Consider the following 15,115-nt stretch of genomic DNA (forward strand, 5'->3'; position numbering starts at 1 on the left):
CTCCAGTTCCCAATCTGGTTCTAGATTTTAGTGGTGTTCTAGGTTTAGAAGACCCGAGGGACTGAGCAATGGCCTAGGCAGTCAGTGGGTTGAAGTTTAGATTTTGGTGTCAACCTGAAGCGAGGGGCACCTGTACCCAGACAGGGGGCTGAGGTAGGCAGCACAAGAAACAAGAACCAAAGGTGGGATGGATGAATCAATCAATAAACATGTAGTAAGCTCCTACTATGTGCCGGGCACTGTCCTAATCCCTTGTGAATGAAATGGAAGTTTGTCTGAGGGACTTGGTGCCTTGATCGGCTCCTACACAAGTCAGGATGGCAGTGAGGAGAAGGATGTTTGATGAGGCCTCCATGGGCTGCGTAGCCAGACCAAGGATGATACCCAGCCCTCAAGAACCCACTTGACCTCTGGGCCTCAGTTTATAGAAGAGAAGAGGGGTCGGCCTTGATGGCTTCTTGGGCCCCTTCCAGTTCAGAGTCTACAATCCTGTGCTTTCTACCTCAAGGCTCTGGAGCCCTGGCCAATCCAGCACCCACCACTGGAAGACAGGCCTAAGAACTCAGAATTATAATACCTCCAGAGGGGCCCTCCACCAGGCAGCCAAGGGGCATGGCTGCCATTGGAAAGCCTCGGGCACAACCCCCACTAGACCAATGAGATGGGGAGAAGGGGAGAAGGGGTGTGCTGCTCCAGGGCACCCAGCCTCACTCTGGCCTGGCTGCTGGGGGAGAAGGGACAGTGATCAGGCATTCCCAAGCATTAGTAAACACAGATATGAGGAAGGGCCAGAACGGTAATGCAGTATTTGAAAGCTGGCAAACCTCTTTACTTACGCACATCATCTTCCCTAAACCTCAGAGCTGGCTGAGGCAGGTAAGCAAGGACTGCAGGCAGCATCCCTCCCCAGCTCAAAGCCACAGGCAGGCCAGCCCCCACCCTCCTTCACTCTCCTCCACTGGCCCCCTCATCCAAAGCACCATCAGACCTTGTATTCCCTCCTCTCTCAGACCTCTTCTAATCACTAGCAGACCAGTACAGACTTCACCTCAGCCCTAACCTATTGCAATAACCCCTAATTGATTTCTTTGCCTAGTCTCTCCCCTCTCCATCCAGTCCATGTTCAACTCTGACCCCAAATTGAGAGTTCTAGAGTACAAGTCTCACCATGTCGTTGCTCTGATCGAGAAGCTTCACTTTTCTTTTCGAGGCAATCAGGGTTAAATGACTTGCCCAAGGTCACACAGCAAGTGTCCGAGGTTCAGATTTGAACTCAGGTCCTCCTGACTCCAGGGCCAGTGCTTCCCCACTGCTCCACCTAGCTGCCCCCAGCTTTCTTTACCTCTGGGATAAAATACAAATTCCTCAGCAATTTCTAAAGCCCTTCACAATCTGGCTCCCACCTCTCTTTCTAGATTCATTTCGCATTATTGCGCCCCTGATCCAGCCAAACTGGATTATATGCCATTCCCTTTGTGAGACATTTCTAGGCGGCTCAGTGGATAGAGGAGGAGATCTGGAGTCAAGATCCAAGTTCAGATCCAGCCTCAGACTAGATATGTGACCCTGAGCTTGCCTCACCTTCCTCTTCTATAAAATGGGGATAATCATAGCACCTGCTTCTCAGCAGTGTTGAGGATCAAATGAAGTAACATTGTTCGTGCCCTGGTTCGTGCCATTCTCACTCCACCTCTGTGTCCCATGCCTGGGATGCCCTCCCTCTTGGAAACCTTAAGTCTCTTCAAGGCTCAGCACAAATGTCACCCCCACAAGACCCTGCCTTATCCTTCCAGGTTGGTCCCCATCCCCCACCAAAAATGCTTTGTACATACTTTTTATTTCCTTATTTGTGTACATGTTGCCCTGCTTCCCTCCCCCCACTAGAATCTCCTGGACACCAGGGAATACCTGTCTTTACATGGTGTTGCTGCTGTTCAATCATGCCCGACTCTGGGAGGGGTTTTCTTGGCAGAAACTGGAGTGGTTTGACATTGCCTTCCCAACTCTTTTCACAAATAAGGAAACAAGCAAACAGGATTAAGTGACTTGCCCAGGGTCACCCAGCCAGCATCTGAGGGTGGAATTGAACTCATCTTCCTGACTCCAGGTCTAGCATCCTATCCACTGTCACCTAGCTGCCCCTGGCACTCCTCATGTACATACAGTGTGCCAAGTTGTTGACTTGAACTGAATGATGCCCTCTATAAAGAGGTGAAAACTGAGGTGGGGAAGGTGACTGCCTGTAGCCATGGTGTAACCCATGGCAATGGAGGGAAATGAAGCCAAGCTCTCTTCACTGCACACTGAGTCCTCTGCCACACAGAGCAGGGGCCTGGGACCATGGACAGAGGCTGCAGACTTACACCAAGACCCTGCCTGAGGGCTGACGATGGGAGGTCGAGGCTAGGGGGCAACCTCCAGGCCCAACTCAACAAAGAATCCCCTGGAGAAAGGGGTGAGCACAGAAAGGGTTAAGGAGTGGAGCCTGGCCAAGCTGGCCTTCCCCACCCTCCTTAGGACCCCACCCAAGAGGTGGGGCCAGCAGGGTTAAAAGGAGGCCAGGGAGAAGTGGCCAGGTGGAGACTGGGGCGCCCGCTCCCCAGGAGGCCTCCTAGCAGCGCTTGGTGCCAGGTAAGTGCCGGAGAGGCCCAGCCCGTTTTCTCTCCTTTATCCTGCCCTGACCCCTTTCTCTTTGGGACTTCCCTGAGCTCCTCAGTCTGTTCTGGCTCCAGTTCCCCAAGGCACAGGGACCTTTTGCTTGGTGAGCTAACAGTCCTCCCCTCCTTGGTCCTAGGCATAGGGGTGGGGAACCTGAGGCTTCGAGGCCATGTATGGCACTCTTGGTCCTCAAGTGCGACCTTTAGGATTCAGTCAAAAGGCAGCACTTGAGGGCCAAGAGGGCCACAAGTGGCCTTGAGGCCTTAGGTTCCCCACCCCTGTAGGACCCATGACCCTAAGCATGAGCGTTTCACCATGGCCTTCTCTCCTCCATCCTGAATTATACTCTACTAACCAATGGACGTAGCTTAGAAACCACTGGCCTCTCTGGGGTGGAACAGCGGGTGGAGAGATCCAAGGGAAGTTTGTACGGGGGAGAGGCCCTTTCCCACTCCCCCTGCGTGCCCTTCTTCTCACCGGATGCTTTTCTGTATTGTTTCTCTAGATGGTTCCTCAGGTAGAGAACACTGCCGTGCCCACATGGGGCCCTGGCCAGGATATCATCGTATACTGTAAGTTTGCAATGAGACACTACAGTATAGATGATGTACTGGTATGGGCCACTCTCAGCTCTGGAACCCTGGAGCAGCGGCAGAGCTGGAGAGCTGAGAGAGCGCTTGGGCCAGGCCCCAAGACGGCACACAAGGAGCATGGGGAGGAAACCGTTACCATTACTGTGCTTAGTAATGGTAACGGTTCTCTTGCTGCGCTCAGTGACCGTGCCCACAAGCAGAGCTGAAGACCCTGGAGCTGGACAATGAGGGGAGGAATCGGGGGGAAGGAAGAGGAGGGGAAACTGTCATCTCTATTGCCATTTTGTAAAAATAAAAGTGAGAACCAAAACTCTCTCTTATGTCATTTTATTACCACCAACAAACCAGAGAAGGGGATACAGAGTGAGGATGACAGGTGGAACAGAAGGGGGTGAACGTAACTCTCCTCTCCAGGGCATCAAGGGCCTGGCTGGGGCTGTACATAGGGCATCTACTTGGTGCTAGTTGTGGGGGGCTAACTAACCAAGGCAGGGAGGCTTGGGATGAAGGGAGAACCAAGGCTCTGCTCTGGAAAAAAAACAGGAGCTGCCTGTGGCCCTCCCCAGGCACCAGCAGGAGGCGCTCCTGAGAGGAGGGCAGGTCTCTGAGCAGCTCCAGGCGGAGGCAGGGGAGGCAGGGGCAGCTCTGGCTTCAATCCTTTCAGGGTTGGGCCCAATGATAAAGCACCAGGTCCCTGTGCCTGGCCAGCCACTAGGGGCCGGTCACCTGCGGAGCTTAACCGAGAGGCGGAGCTGCACATCACAGAGGAATATGTTTCTGAGGTCCTCAGTGGCTTCCTGTGCCAGCTGGCTGATCAGCTGCCCACTCTGACCAATCAACAGCCTCTGTGGGCAGGACAGAGAACAGGGCTTGTATATGTTTGTTGGGGGTGGGAGGGAAAAGGAAGGGAAGGGTAAAGGGGAGGGGGGGAAATGCCATCTGGCCTGTGCCCCAACTCCCCATGGCCCCACTCACCAGGTGGGACTCCTTAGACACTAGCAAGTCCTGCAGGATCACAAGCTCCCCACTGGGACCCTCTTCCCACAGCTTGGTCTCCTGCCAAGAAGAGACACTTCTGGCAGTTCTGGCCAAAACACAAGTCTGCAGGACCTCCCCCCTTCCTCCAAGTCCTGTACCTGATGCACACTGTAAGGCACCTCCTGGGGCAGGTGCTCCAAGAGCTTTTCCCGAATTATGTTGGCACAGATCTCCTGAGGTGTCTGGCTGGTGAGCACTTCACTGTGGAACTCCCAGGGCCCTGGCTGGGCCTGTGCCAGGAGATATTGCTGTGGGCACCACAAAAATCATGGTTGGTCTCAGGGCCTCCCCTACCATGCCCCCCTTGCTCCCAAGACAGCCCAGGACTTTACTTCCTACTTAAAGGCCATGCCCAAGGCAAAGGACTTCAGGATGCTGGATCTAGGCTTCTGAAGAGATGGCACTACCTAGGGGGTGGGGAGCGAAGACAGACTGACCTTCAGGGTCTCCACATCTTCCTGATTCAGGGCAGACAGCATGAAGATCTCCTGGAAGCAAGGCCAGCCTACCCTCTCCCTGAGGCCTTCTGAGGCCTCTGGGTCTGACTCTGCTGGGGCTTTCTGGCTCTTAGAAACTGGGAATGTCTGCTTCACTCGAAACTCTCTGCCACCAACCACACCTTCCGTGAGGGCTGCTGTCAGCTCCAAAAGGACAGACTTCTGTTTCAAGCAATCCACCTAGGGAGGAGGCAGGGCATCAGTGCGCCCACAAGCCCCAAAGGAAGCAGCGGCGCTGACGATTCTTTCTTAGCATTTGACTCACCTTATTCATAACCAGGATGCTGGGGACTTGGGGGAACTGAGATAAGCACTTCGTAACCTGATGGTTAAGCTGGCCCCGGGTCCATTTGTCTGAGACATCTACTAGAACAATGACTGGGAGGAAAAACAGCAAACCCTATGCCCCTGCTTCTGTCGATCTCTCCCAACCCTGCCCACCCAAAGCTGACAGATCACTCACTACATAGGGCCCCTGTCCCAATCCCCCCCGTTCCCAGGAGCCATTCGGGTGTGACCCCTTGGGAATTTAGCAAATGCAGAATGCCTCCCGCCCGCCCGCTGCCCCTCCCCCAGCCCACCTCAGGCCAGGGGGGCCTACCCAGGTCTGCATCCTCCATGCTTCTCCAGGGGTCCTGCAGCAGGGACTGCTCTAGGTTATGCCTGAAGGACAGAGGCAGGACATTGAGAGAATTCAGCCAGGTGCCCAAGCTGCTCCTGGGAGAACGTGGAGGAAACAGGAAGCTTCTGGCTTCCTCGGGCAGCCAAGTGGCACGGAGGACACAGTAACTGACTTGGAGACTGGAAGACTGAGTCTCAGACACTGACTATGTGACCACCCCACTGTACCTCAGTTTACCCATCTGCAAAACAGGGAGAATCACAGCACCTAGCTCATAAGGTTGTTGGGGAGATCCAATGAGCTAGCATTTGTAATGAGATGGGCACACCTTAAAGTGCCCTAGAAATGCTGACTGTGGCTTTATTACCATTCCCCGTCAGAGCAGCCAGGGCTTTTCAGTGCCATTACCTCTTCCGCTTAGCAGGGCTGATAAGGCCAGGAGTGTCCAGGAGAACCTGGAGGTAAGAAAGACACAGTCTCAGAAGGAGAGGACAGGTTAGTGTGTGTTAGGCCCGACCTGGAGGCAGCCTGGCTCTCGCAGCCACCGAGGGGCCGACGTCCTGGGCCCAAACCCAAACACTGCCCTCCCTCATATGTTTTTCCGGAACCCAAACCCAGATGCTTGACTGCCCCCTCCGAGCTCTCCCAAGTCATCCCTTCTCTCCCCAGTCCCTAACACCACAGCCTCCCCTTCCATCTCTCAACAGACAGCTTTGTCCTCTTACTTTTAAAAAAGAAACACCAAAAACCCAGCCCATCCATTCCTCAATGCACATTTTGGGAACTCTCTAAATCACCTCCCCTCCCCCAGCATTCCTTCTCTTTGCCAAAGCTACTCATTTTACTAATGCTCCTGATCCATCCCTCTTGACTCCTAGGTGGGGCCACAGTGAAAACTGCTAGGCTTAGAGTTAGGAAAGAGCTGAGTTCAAATCTAGCCTCAAAATACTCACAAGCTGTGTGACTCTGGGCAAGACACTTAACCTCTGCCTGACTCAATTGTAAAATGGGGATAACAGAGCCTACCTCCTAGTGAGACACTATTTATACACTGATGGGCACCCGAATGCTGGCTTCCTTCCGTCAGCCTTTCACTTGCCTTTAGTCCCTCTTGTCAAACACACCCAGCTCTCTTCCATTCTCTGTGTGCCCCCTCACCCTGGCCCTTTCCTCAGGCACCCTTCTCTTTGACCTCTTTTCCGTTTTGTACACAACTCTCTTTTGTCCCTGAGCTTGGCTCTCTTTCCACCTGCCTGACTGCTCCTTAGATGGGTCAACATCCGGCTCCTGCTCCTATCCATGATATTTCCTCCTTCTGGGGCCGGTTTCTCTTTTTCTCTCCATATCCTTTCCCCTGGCAACGCCATCGATTCCCTTTGGTTCAATGATCACCTCTATGATCCAGCCCTCATCTCTCTCCTGAATTTCAGTCCCATCTCATATTCCCCGTGTCCTAAATGGCACGGACACCTTCCCAAATGGCCAATGTTCACTGAGGGCACAGAACGTTTTCAACCTCAGAGTCCCCCTTGCCTCGTCCTCTCCCTTTTTTAGCACCATCTCTAGTCACCAGCCAAGTCTCACCCATTCTACCTCCACATCCCTTTTTCCTTTTCCATTCCAATATCCACAGAGAAGCTGAATCATCTCCAAAAAGCAGAGAATGTTCATGTGACTCCCTTGCTCAGTTTTTCAGCGGGTCCTTTAGAATGAAATAGAACTTGCTCAGGTTGGCATTCAGTGCCCTCTGCTCTCTGGCGCCAAGCTCCCTTTGCAGACACATTTACACTGTTCCCCTTCACATGAACTACTCTGCATCCAAGCTAACCTAGCCACTGTGCTCCAAAGCAGGCTGGCCATTCGCTGTTAGCCTATCTGCCTCCCTAGGCTGTGCCCCAGGGGTGGGGTGCCCTCTTTTCCCACCTGCCCTCACTTTTCCCCAAAGCTCAGCTCTGGCAACATTTCCTTGTGACCTGAAGCCTTTGAGGAACCACCCACACCTCCGACTGTCAGTCCTTTCTCTGACCTCTGACTCACTTATATCACTGGTCTGGGCACATGGATCTCCCAAGTTGATGCTCCCTGAGGGCAGGGATGGGTTTTCATGCTTATCTTTGAATCTCTGTGGCCAGGGTGCTGCCTGGCGTGTTATCTACACTTAATACAGGTCCAGATACATCCCCCCACGCCCCTCCCCCCCTTTTATTCAGGGACTGAAGCAGAGGTCTCAATATGCGACAGTAGAGCTTGTGAGTCCTATAAGGAAGGAGCAAGACAAAGAATTTCTCCTAGGTTGAAATAAAGCTATTGGGCAGGTGCAGAGGGGGCAGAAACACGAGGCCCTTGTCGAAGAGATGCCCGAAGACGGCTGGATCCTAAGCGAGGATCAGGTTATAGAGCGCCCTAGGTGGACCTCACTCAGCCAGTGGTCTTAGCTTCACCCTCCACAATAAGCATCCTCGGGGTAAAGCTCCCAGTATCACAGCTCACCCATCTATGCCTTACACATACTCACCACCTGTGCCTCCTCCTCTGTGATGACCCCCAGGGCCTGGCATCGCGTGGTGTGTACCTTCTTGGAGACAGGGAAAACCTGGCAGGACCAAAGCTGAGAGTAAGAGCTCAGACCTTTCCAGAACTGGTGGGGACAGCAAAGTGATGAGACAGGGAATGGACAGTGGGTGTGTCATACTTTGCGGCCTAGCAGCTGGTTGGAAAGCGTTGACTTCCCGGCGTTCGGGGCTCCCAGGATGACGACCCGCAGGATCCGAGAGTTCTCTGGCATGTTGGGAGGAAGGGCCACAAGCACAGCCTGTTTGTCTGGGAGGAGGCATAACAGAGAGCACAGTCCAGTGACCCAGTCCCCACTTCTCTGAAAAGAACCTGCCTGCATCCAGGAAATGAAACCAGAAAGCAGGTCTGGCAAAGAGGAGCTTGGGACCCTAGTCCAGCCCAGCCAATGACTCACCCAGCTTCGAGTGTGAGGGGGCCAACTGTACAATGGGGACTGAATATTCTAACCTGTGACCTGGTGCTCTAGGAATTCCAGTGATTCTTAATGATGCACTTGATAAACACCAAGTATCATTAGGAGACCTGGGTTCAGATCCTGGCTCTGAGGGCAAGTGGCTTCATCAAACCAAGGACATCAAGCACCCATCCAGCTGTTTTTCATAGCCTACTTTCCAGGCTTCTCTCCCCAGGTCATCTCTCACTGTTTTTCCTACTTGGAATGTATTTGTGCCTCAACTTTTCCTCTCAGGATCCTCTCTGACCTTCAAAGTGGTATGGCTACTCCATGGAGCTTTCCCCAACTCCTCCAACTACTCCTTCCCCAAATCTTCTCGAGCATTCTGGATTCTGCTGTGTCCCATCAGCCTCTACCTCATACCATACTGATCTGTACCTATGCCCCATGCCAGGGAGTCTTTACCTTTCTTATTTCAAGAAGAAATATATTATCTATTGGCTCCTTTCAAGAATTATATTCTTTTTTTTTCTGCCTTTTTGGAGGGCATTTGGGGTTAAGTAACTTTCCCAAGGTTACACAGCTAATTTTTGTGTGTGTGTGTGTGTGGGGGGGGTGTTAAGTGTCTGAGGCCAGAACCGAACTCAGGTCCTCCTGGCTCCAGGGCCAGCACTTTACTCACTGCGCCACCTAGCCGCCCAAGAATTATATTCTTAAAGACATAAAATAAAATAAACAGAATTGCAAAGGAAACCAATAACATAGACAGTGGGCTGGTGCAGGCCATGGAATGCTGGACCTGCAGTCAGGAAGCCCTGAGTTCAAATCCAGCTGCAGTTACTTACACTGGGAGGGCAAGTTAGCTGAAACTCAGTTTGCTCCTCTCTAAAATGGGGACAATCATAGCACCTACCTGCTGGGGTTGTGAAGATCAAGGAAGGTTTCTGCAAAACACTTTTCTCTACAGATACTGGCTATTTGTAATTATTGTCGGAAGAAAGGTTCCCAGACCCCTTGGTGTCTCGATTCCAAGCACCTACACCCCCGTAGTACCTAGACTCCCCAGGTCAAAGGCTGTGTTAAATAAGATGTCGGCATCCCTCTCTAGGGGCTCGGCAAGCGTTCGCCGAGCCTCAGTTTCCCTCCTCTGTAAAAAGGGGAGAAGCGCCCACCCTGTCCACCCGCGAGCCTGAGCCGCTTACCCCGGTGCAGGGCCACAGCAGGAGCCGGGGGGGCAGTGTCGTAGCCCGGCTTTGCAATCCCCAGGAGGTGGTCCAAGGCGGAGCCCTGTCCATGGCAGCAGCGAGCGGGAGGGGCCGCGCACGAACCTCGGGTCACAGCTGCCACACAGGGAGAAGTAGCGTTAGCCCAGGATCGGGCAGGGGGCGGAGGCACGGAGGGGGCGTGGCCAGGGGCGTGACCGAGGCGTAACGGAAACAAGGGGGCGGGCCACGGGAGCTGAGATTCTTCCACTCGTGCCTGCCAGAACCCCGGCGCTTTTCAGTGCTCATGACCCGCTCAGAAGCCTCACCCTCACCCTCTGCGGCTCCTCACCGGCGCTTCCTCGGCTCCACCGCCAGATGCCAAGTGCCGCCCGCACCCACCCAGCGGCGGTGCGGCTGGGGGCCGCCATGTCTGCTCGCAGGGTGCGCCGGAAGTGCCCAGAAGGATCCCGAGCGAGGGAGCGAGCCGCCCCGACAGGTCGGGCCGCAGAGGAGCCTGGGATGCTGGGGGACTCCCAGGCTGGCCGGAGAGGTGGTGTGGAGAGCCCGCCCCCCGCCCTCCCCGCCCTCCCCGCCCCCCGCTCTCCCCGCCCCCTTGTTCCTCCCCCTTGAGAAGCGGGAGGAAGGACAGGCAGAGGCCCCGCCCCAACACGATGAGGTCACTCTGGACCCGCCTGGGGATCAGTTTACCGACGCCTCTCTACGCGCAGCACGTGGCTAAAACCCGTTCTGTTCCTCTCCGCGTCACGTGTCCCCTTGAGTTCCAGGACATCCTCCCAGGACCATGGCGTCCTTTGGCGCCTCCGCCCCTGCCCAGCCTCGGGAATTTGCCTCTCTTCATTAGGCGCCTGAGTTCTTGTTGCCCCAAATTTGGACATTTAAGTGTGCGTGTAGTAATGCATTAATCCGTGCATTTGAGCCTGCCTGTGCATTTACTAGGTGTGTAACCCTGGGCAAGTCACTTCACCCTGTTGGCCTCAGTTTCCCCATCCGTCAAATGAGTCAGAGAAGGACATGGCAAACCCCTCCAGTGTCTTTGCTAAAGAAAACCCCTAGGGGGCAGCTAGGTGGTTCAGTGAATAGAGCACCAGCCATGGAGTCAGTAGGACCTGAGTTCAAATCCAGCCCCAGACACTTGACACACTAGCTGTGTGACCTTGGTCAAGTCACAACTCCAATTGCCTTGCCTTTCCCCCCTCCGGAAAGAAAACCCCAAATGGGGTCAGGAGGAGTCAAACAAAATTGAAACAACAATGTACATTTGTGTATACGCACAGGTTCTTGTCACGTCTGTCTCCTTCCTTGGATTTTGCCTCAACAGCCATTCTTCCTTTATTATAGCCATTCTCTATTGTAGCTAGCTTGGGAGATGGACGAGGACAGGCTTTTCCTTTTCTTTTTTTGTATAATCTGATTAGATTTGCAAGAAACCAGACAAATGCATTCTTACCAGCCTTAGTTAGATGTCTTCCCTCTATGTCATCACTATAAGACAATTTAGATGGAAGGGCTTCAGCTTCCTGGTGAGGCGCTTGGTAGACTGTGCAGGTTTCTCAGGCACACAACAACAGGCACCACTGCTCCGTAGACCTTCAATTGGGTAGGCAGCCCAATACCTCTTCTCTCCGGACTTCCTTTGGAGGCTCCCAAACTCTGAGCTAGCCCTGGCAATGCGTGCATCAACCTCATTATCAGCGTGTGCATCCCTGGAAGGTGCACTGCTAAGGGAAGAAGCCTCCAGAGCTTCTCTATTTGCTGTAACTGACGGCTCCTCATGTGGATGGTGTGGTGATAATGGCTGATGGAGCACCTGGGTTTTCTTGGTGTTAATTGTCTTCTGGAGATTATCTGGCAGGATAAGGTACCAGATACTGAGGTCCTTACTCAAACTAAACTGCCAAGCATTCAAACTCTGCCTCAGAGAGTGCAACTCCAATGTGCTGGCCCTGTTGTTCAAATGCCAAGAAGACTTTTATGGAGAACTCACACAGGCAAGCACTCATGTGGTGGTCAGAAGAAGCGATACCAGGACAATCTCAGGGTCTCTCTCAAGAACTTTGGAATTGATTGTGTGACGTGGGAGATGCCCAGCACAGGAGCTCAGTGTGTCGCATCCATGTCAGAGGTGTTGTGCTCTATGAGCAAAGCAGAATTAAAACAGCTCAGAGGAGATGCCGGCTGCACAAATTTAGTGTACTCATCCCAAATGCTCACACGCACTCTTGTACCCAACCCGTGGCAGAGCATCACGAGCTTGTCTCTTTCTGGTCAGGCACAGTCGGACACACTGAAACTTGACTTTCAGCATAGTGATGTCATTTTGGTCCTCTTCAGGAACTCAGGAATGGAGGACGACAAGCACCCGCCGCTGTAATTGAAGCTGTGGTCCAGAAGTCCAGATGTTGCTCTCACAAACAGCCTTCTTAGCCAGCTGCTTATTGCCCAAACCGATTTTTCTCTTCTGCTTTTGCGAGGAAAACATCATCTGTACCCCTAGGATCTTCAGTGTCTTCCTCAAGATTCTGTAATCATTTGAAAGAAAAAGTGCATTCTGGCACTATCATTCCTGTTAGAATCACCAGAAGTGGGAAATTGTTATCTGTTTTGATGAATCCTAGATTTAGAGCTTTGTAGCAAAAGCCTTGGGTCACAAAGCTAGTAAATATGAGGAAGAATATAAACCCATATCCTGATTCTAGACCGACACTCATTACTGCATCATGTTGCTTCTCAAAAATTAGAGAGTTGTCTCAAGCACAAAGAGCTGGAACCACTGGCCCTCGGATGTCAGTCAGTGTGGTGGTAGGATTGGGAGGGTGGGGGATGACACGAGAATCCAGGCTTTCCTGGTTCCAACGGAGGCTCTCTATGCACTTGGCCACAAAACCTCTCATTACATCTTGGGAGGTTCTCCGTGATGTTCTGGAAACATCCCCTGTGAAGACAACAGAATTCCCTGCTGTTCCCAGGTTTGCAAGTGTTTGTTACAGTTCCCCTAAGCATGGAATTACCACTACCTCCCACCTTTAGTTTCCATGTTCTTATTATTCACTTGCAAGTCATGGCCTCATCTTCCTGATGTCATGGTCCTCTTCCAGAACGAAGGGCCAACAAAAACAATCCCATTAGGCAGCTGGGTGGTGGAGTGCCTGCAGTCTGGAAGACCTGAGTTCAAATGTGGCCTCAGACAATTAAATGGAGCTGTGGGACCCTAGGCAAGTCACTTAAACTCTGCCCCGGTTTCTTTACCTATAAACTGGGGATAATAAATAGTACCTACCTCCCAGGGTTGTTATGATAATATCTGCCAAGTGCTTTGCAAATCTTAAAAGTATTTTGGAAATACTGCCTGTTATTATTACCAGGTCATCATTTGTAGGACAAGCACCTTCTTCCCCCTTAGAGAACAGAGCTGTCTCCTTCTTCAGGAAGAGGCTCCGATCTGTTTTTAAACTCTAATTACACAGTGTCCTTTTCCTTCCCCTTCTTTTCTATGTAGCACTCCTCCAGTCTTCAGCATAATGACAAGGGTCAGGTTTCTAACCCTTCTACACCTCAGATGCTTATTTTATTCCATTGAAGCCTTGCATCTAACAATCTGGAGCATGGAGTTTCTTCTTTCTCCTCTAGGAAGAGAGTAGCCTACATTTCAGATACTATAGTATTCACTAGGCTGGGTCAGAAATACAAGTCACTGCCCAATTTTCCTTAGTTACAGACCTCTCTCCCAGAGCTAGGCTGCACTGCCTCTGTCCTGACTTGTTCCCCAAAGGAACACTTGAGGGATTTGCTCATTTTTTCTCTACCACCATTAGCTTGAGCCTCCAACTGGCTGTGTTCTCCTCACTTACCTTTAGGGAGCTAGGAGCTAGACCCCTAGTTTCTTTTAACACCGATTGCCTTTTTTTTTGCTTTGCTTTTCGGAGGGTAATTGGAGTTAAGTGACTTGCCCAAGGTCACACGGGCTAGTAAGTGATAAGTGTCTGAGGCTAGATTTGAATTTAGGTCCTCCTGACTCCAGGGTCAGTGCTCTATTCACTGTACCACCTAGCCACCCCAGGAGCTTACATTCTAATAGACTGTGAATTCTTTGAGAGCAGAGCCTTTCTTTGTGTGTCCAGGGATTAGCACATAGATGGCCCTGATATAATGTTTATTGTCTGAATGACTGACTCTTTCTACCTTATATTATCTCATCTGACAATCTCCTCTGCTACCATGGCTTCAATTATCATCTTTATAAAGATGATTCCCAGATCTAGACATGCAACACAAAGTCTCTTTCCTGAGCTACAATCACATCATCAAGTTCCTTTTGGACATCTTAAAGTAGATGTCCATAGGCATTTCAAAATCTGCGTGTCTAAAACAGAAATTCATTGATTTTCCTCTTCAAAACCTAGCCTCTTCTCAACTTACTTATTACTCTTTAGGTACCCACCATATTCCCAGTTACCCAGGCTAGGGCATCAGCCTTCATCTCACCCAACATATTTCTATGGGTAGAGCTGAACCTAGATAATTACCCCACCCCAACTTAAAGTAAGTGCTAAGATAGTCAACCCTGATACCTGAACCAAGTGAGAACCTATTTTGATGATTTACTGGGCAAAAGTAGGCTTGGACACTAGTTCAATCAATCATAGGCTTTAGCTTAAGTAATAAAAGTTCTTAATTAATTCAGAACATTTGAAAGCCACTGGGATATCACTGCATAGTAAGTCTCTATAGATTTATCTAGGGATTTGGTCATATACTGTTTGGTTTTTTATTAAACCAAGGAGTTAAGTTGGAATTAGCTAGACAGTACAATGGATAGAGCCATGAACTCGGAGGCAGGAAGACCCCAATTCAAATTTTATTTTCAAACACTAGCCATATGACTTGGGCAAGTCACTCAAATCTGTTTGCCTTAGTTTCCTCAACTGTAAAATGGGGATAATGACAGTAATTATCTTGAAGGGTTGTCATGAGGATCAGATGCGAGGCTATTTGGAAAGCACTCAGTACAGCACCTGGCACAGAGCAGGCCCTATATAAGTGCTAGTGATGATTATTGTTATTAATCAGTAAATTTCTAGAAACTTAATGATCAATGCCTCTAGCAAAACCCTTAAGAAAGAATCCTTTGGAGGTGGGGAGGAGAACCTTGGTCTCAGTCTCTTCTCCCTCCATACCCCCTTGGCCAGACAAAGACTTGATGAGTTTCTGTAAAGGATGGGAACTGTGGTCACCCTAGCACTATTCCTGGGATAGCTAACAGCCATGTCCAAGTCGGGAACTGAGGTTAGACTAGACATGATGAGTAAAGAAAGATTCAAGGCTCTACAGGGCTGGGCTTGTCACCATATGATCATTGTGTCAGATAGCGGACAAACACTCATCAAAGCAAAGAGGAAAAGGAAATGGTAACATATTAGGTCATGGAACATGGAACTGTGTGGCCCTCGGGTAACAGGACCTTATAGATAGTATTAGAATTCCACTTCTAATAGTGGAATAGAGAATAGAAAGCA

At 51.1% G+C, this 15,115-nt stretch overlaps 1 protein-coding gene and 1 long non-coding RNA gene across 3 annotated transcripts; one reads left to right on the forward strand and one right to left on the reverse strand.

The window, feature by feature from the left end:
* Window positions 1-2,573: 2,573 nt before the first annotated feature.
* LOC138162525 (uncharacterized) lies at window positions 2,574-3,561 on the forward strand. The gene is made up of 2 exons (XR_011168653.1): window positions 2,574-2,631; window positions 3,164-3,561. It is a non-coding gene; the product is annotated as an uncharacterized lncRNA (long non-coding RNA).
* A 33-nt stretch (window positions 3,562-3,594) lies between these two features.
* ERAL1 (Era like 12S mitochondrial rRNA chaperone 1) lies at window positions 3,595-10,071 on the reverse strand. Of its 2 annotated transcripts, none has more exons than XM_069089784.1 (11): window positions 9,931-10,071; window positions 9,579-9,716; window positions 8,101-8,228; window positions 7,924-8,001; window positions 5,817-5,863; window positions 5,388-5,449; window positions 5,052-5,164; window positions 4,727-4,966; window positions 4,388-4,537; window positions 4,227-4,307; window positions 3,595-4,096 (listed from the first exon to the last, which is right to left on the reverse strand). In XM_069089784.1, exons 1-11 carry the CDS (start codon window positions 10,007-10,009, stop codon window positions 3,974-3,976), a joined length of 1,239 nt encoding a protein of 412 aa, XP_068945885.1. In that variant the 5' UTR covers window positions 10,010-10,071; the 3' UTR covers window positions 3,595-3,973. The 2 variants fall into 2 exon arrangements, with proteins under 2 accessions (XP_068945885.1, XP_068945883.1); XM_069089782.1 differs by having other exon boundaries at window positions 7,924-8,016.
* Between the last annotated feature and the right edge of the window lie 5,044 nt (window positions 10,072-15,115).

Source organism: Petaurus breviceps, unplaced genomic scaffold (assembly GCF_028583685.1).
Source record: "Petaurus breviceps papuanus isolate PSGF00001 unplaced genomic scaffold, PetGlider_PUasm1.0 186, whole genome shotgun sequence".
Classification (NCBI taxonomy): Eukaryota; Metazoa; Chordata; class Mammalia; order Diprotodontia; family Petauridae; genus Petaurus; species Petaurus breviceps.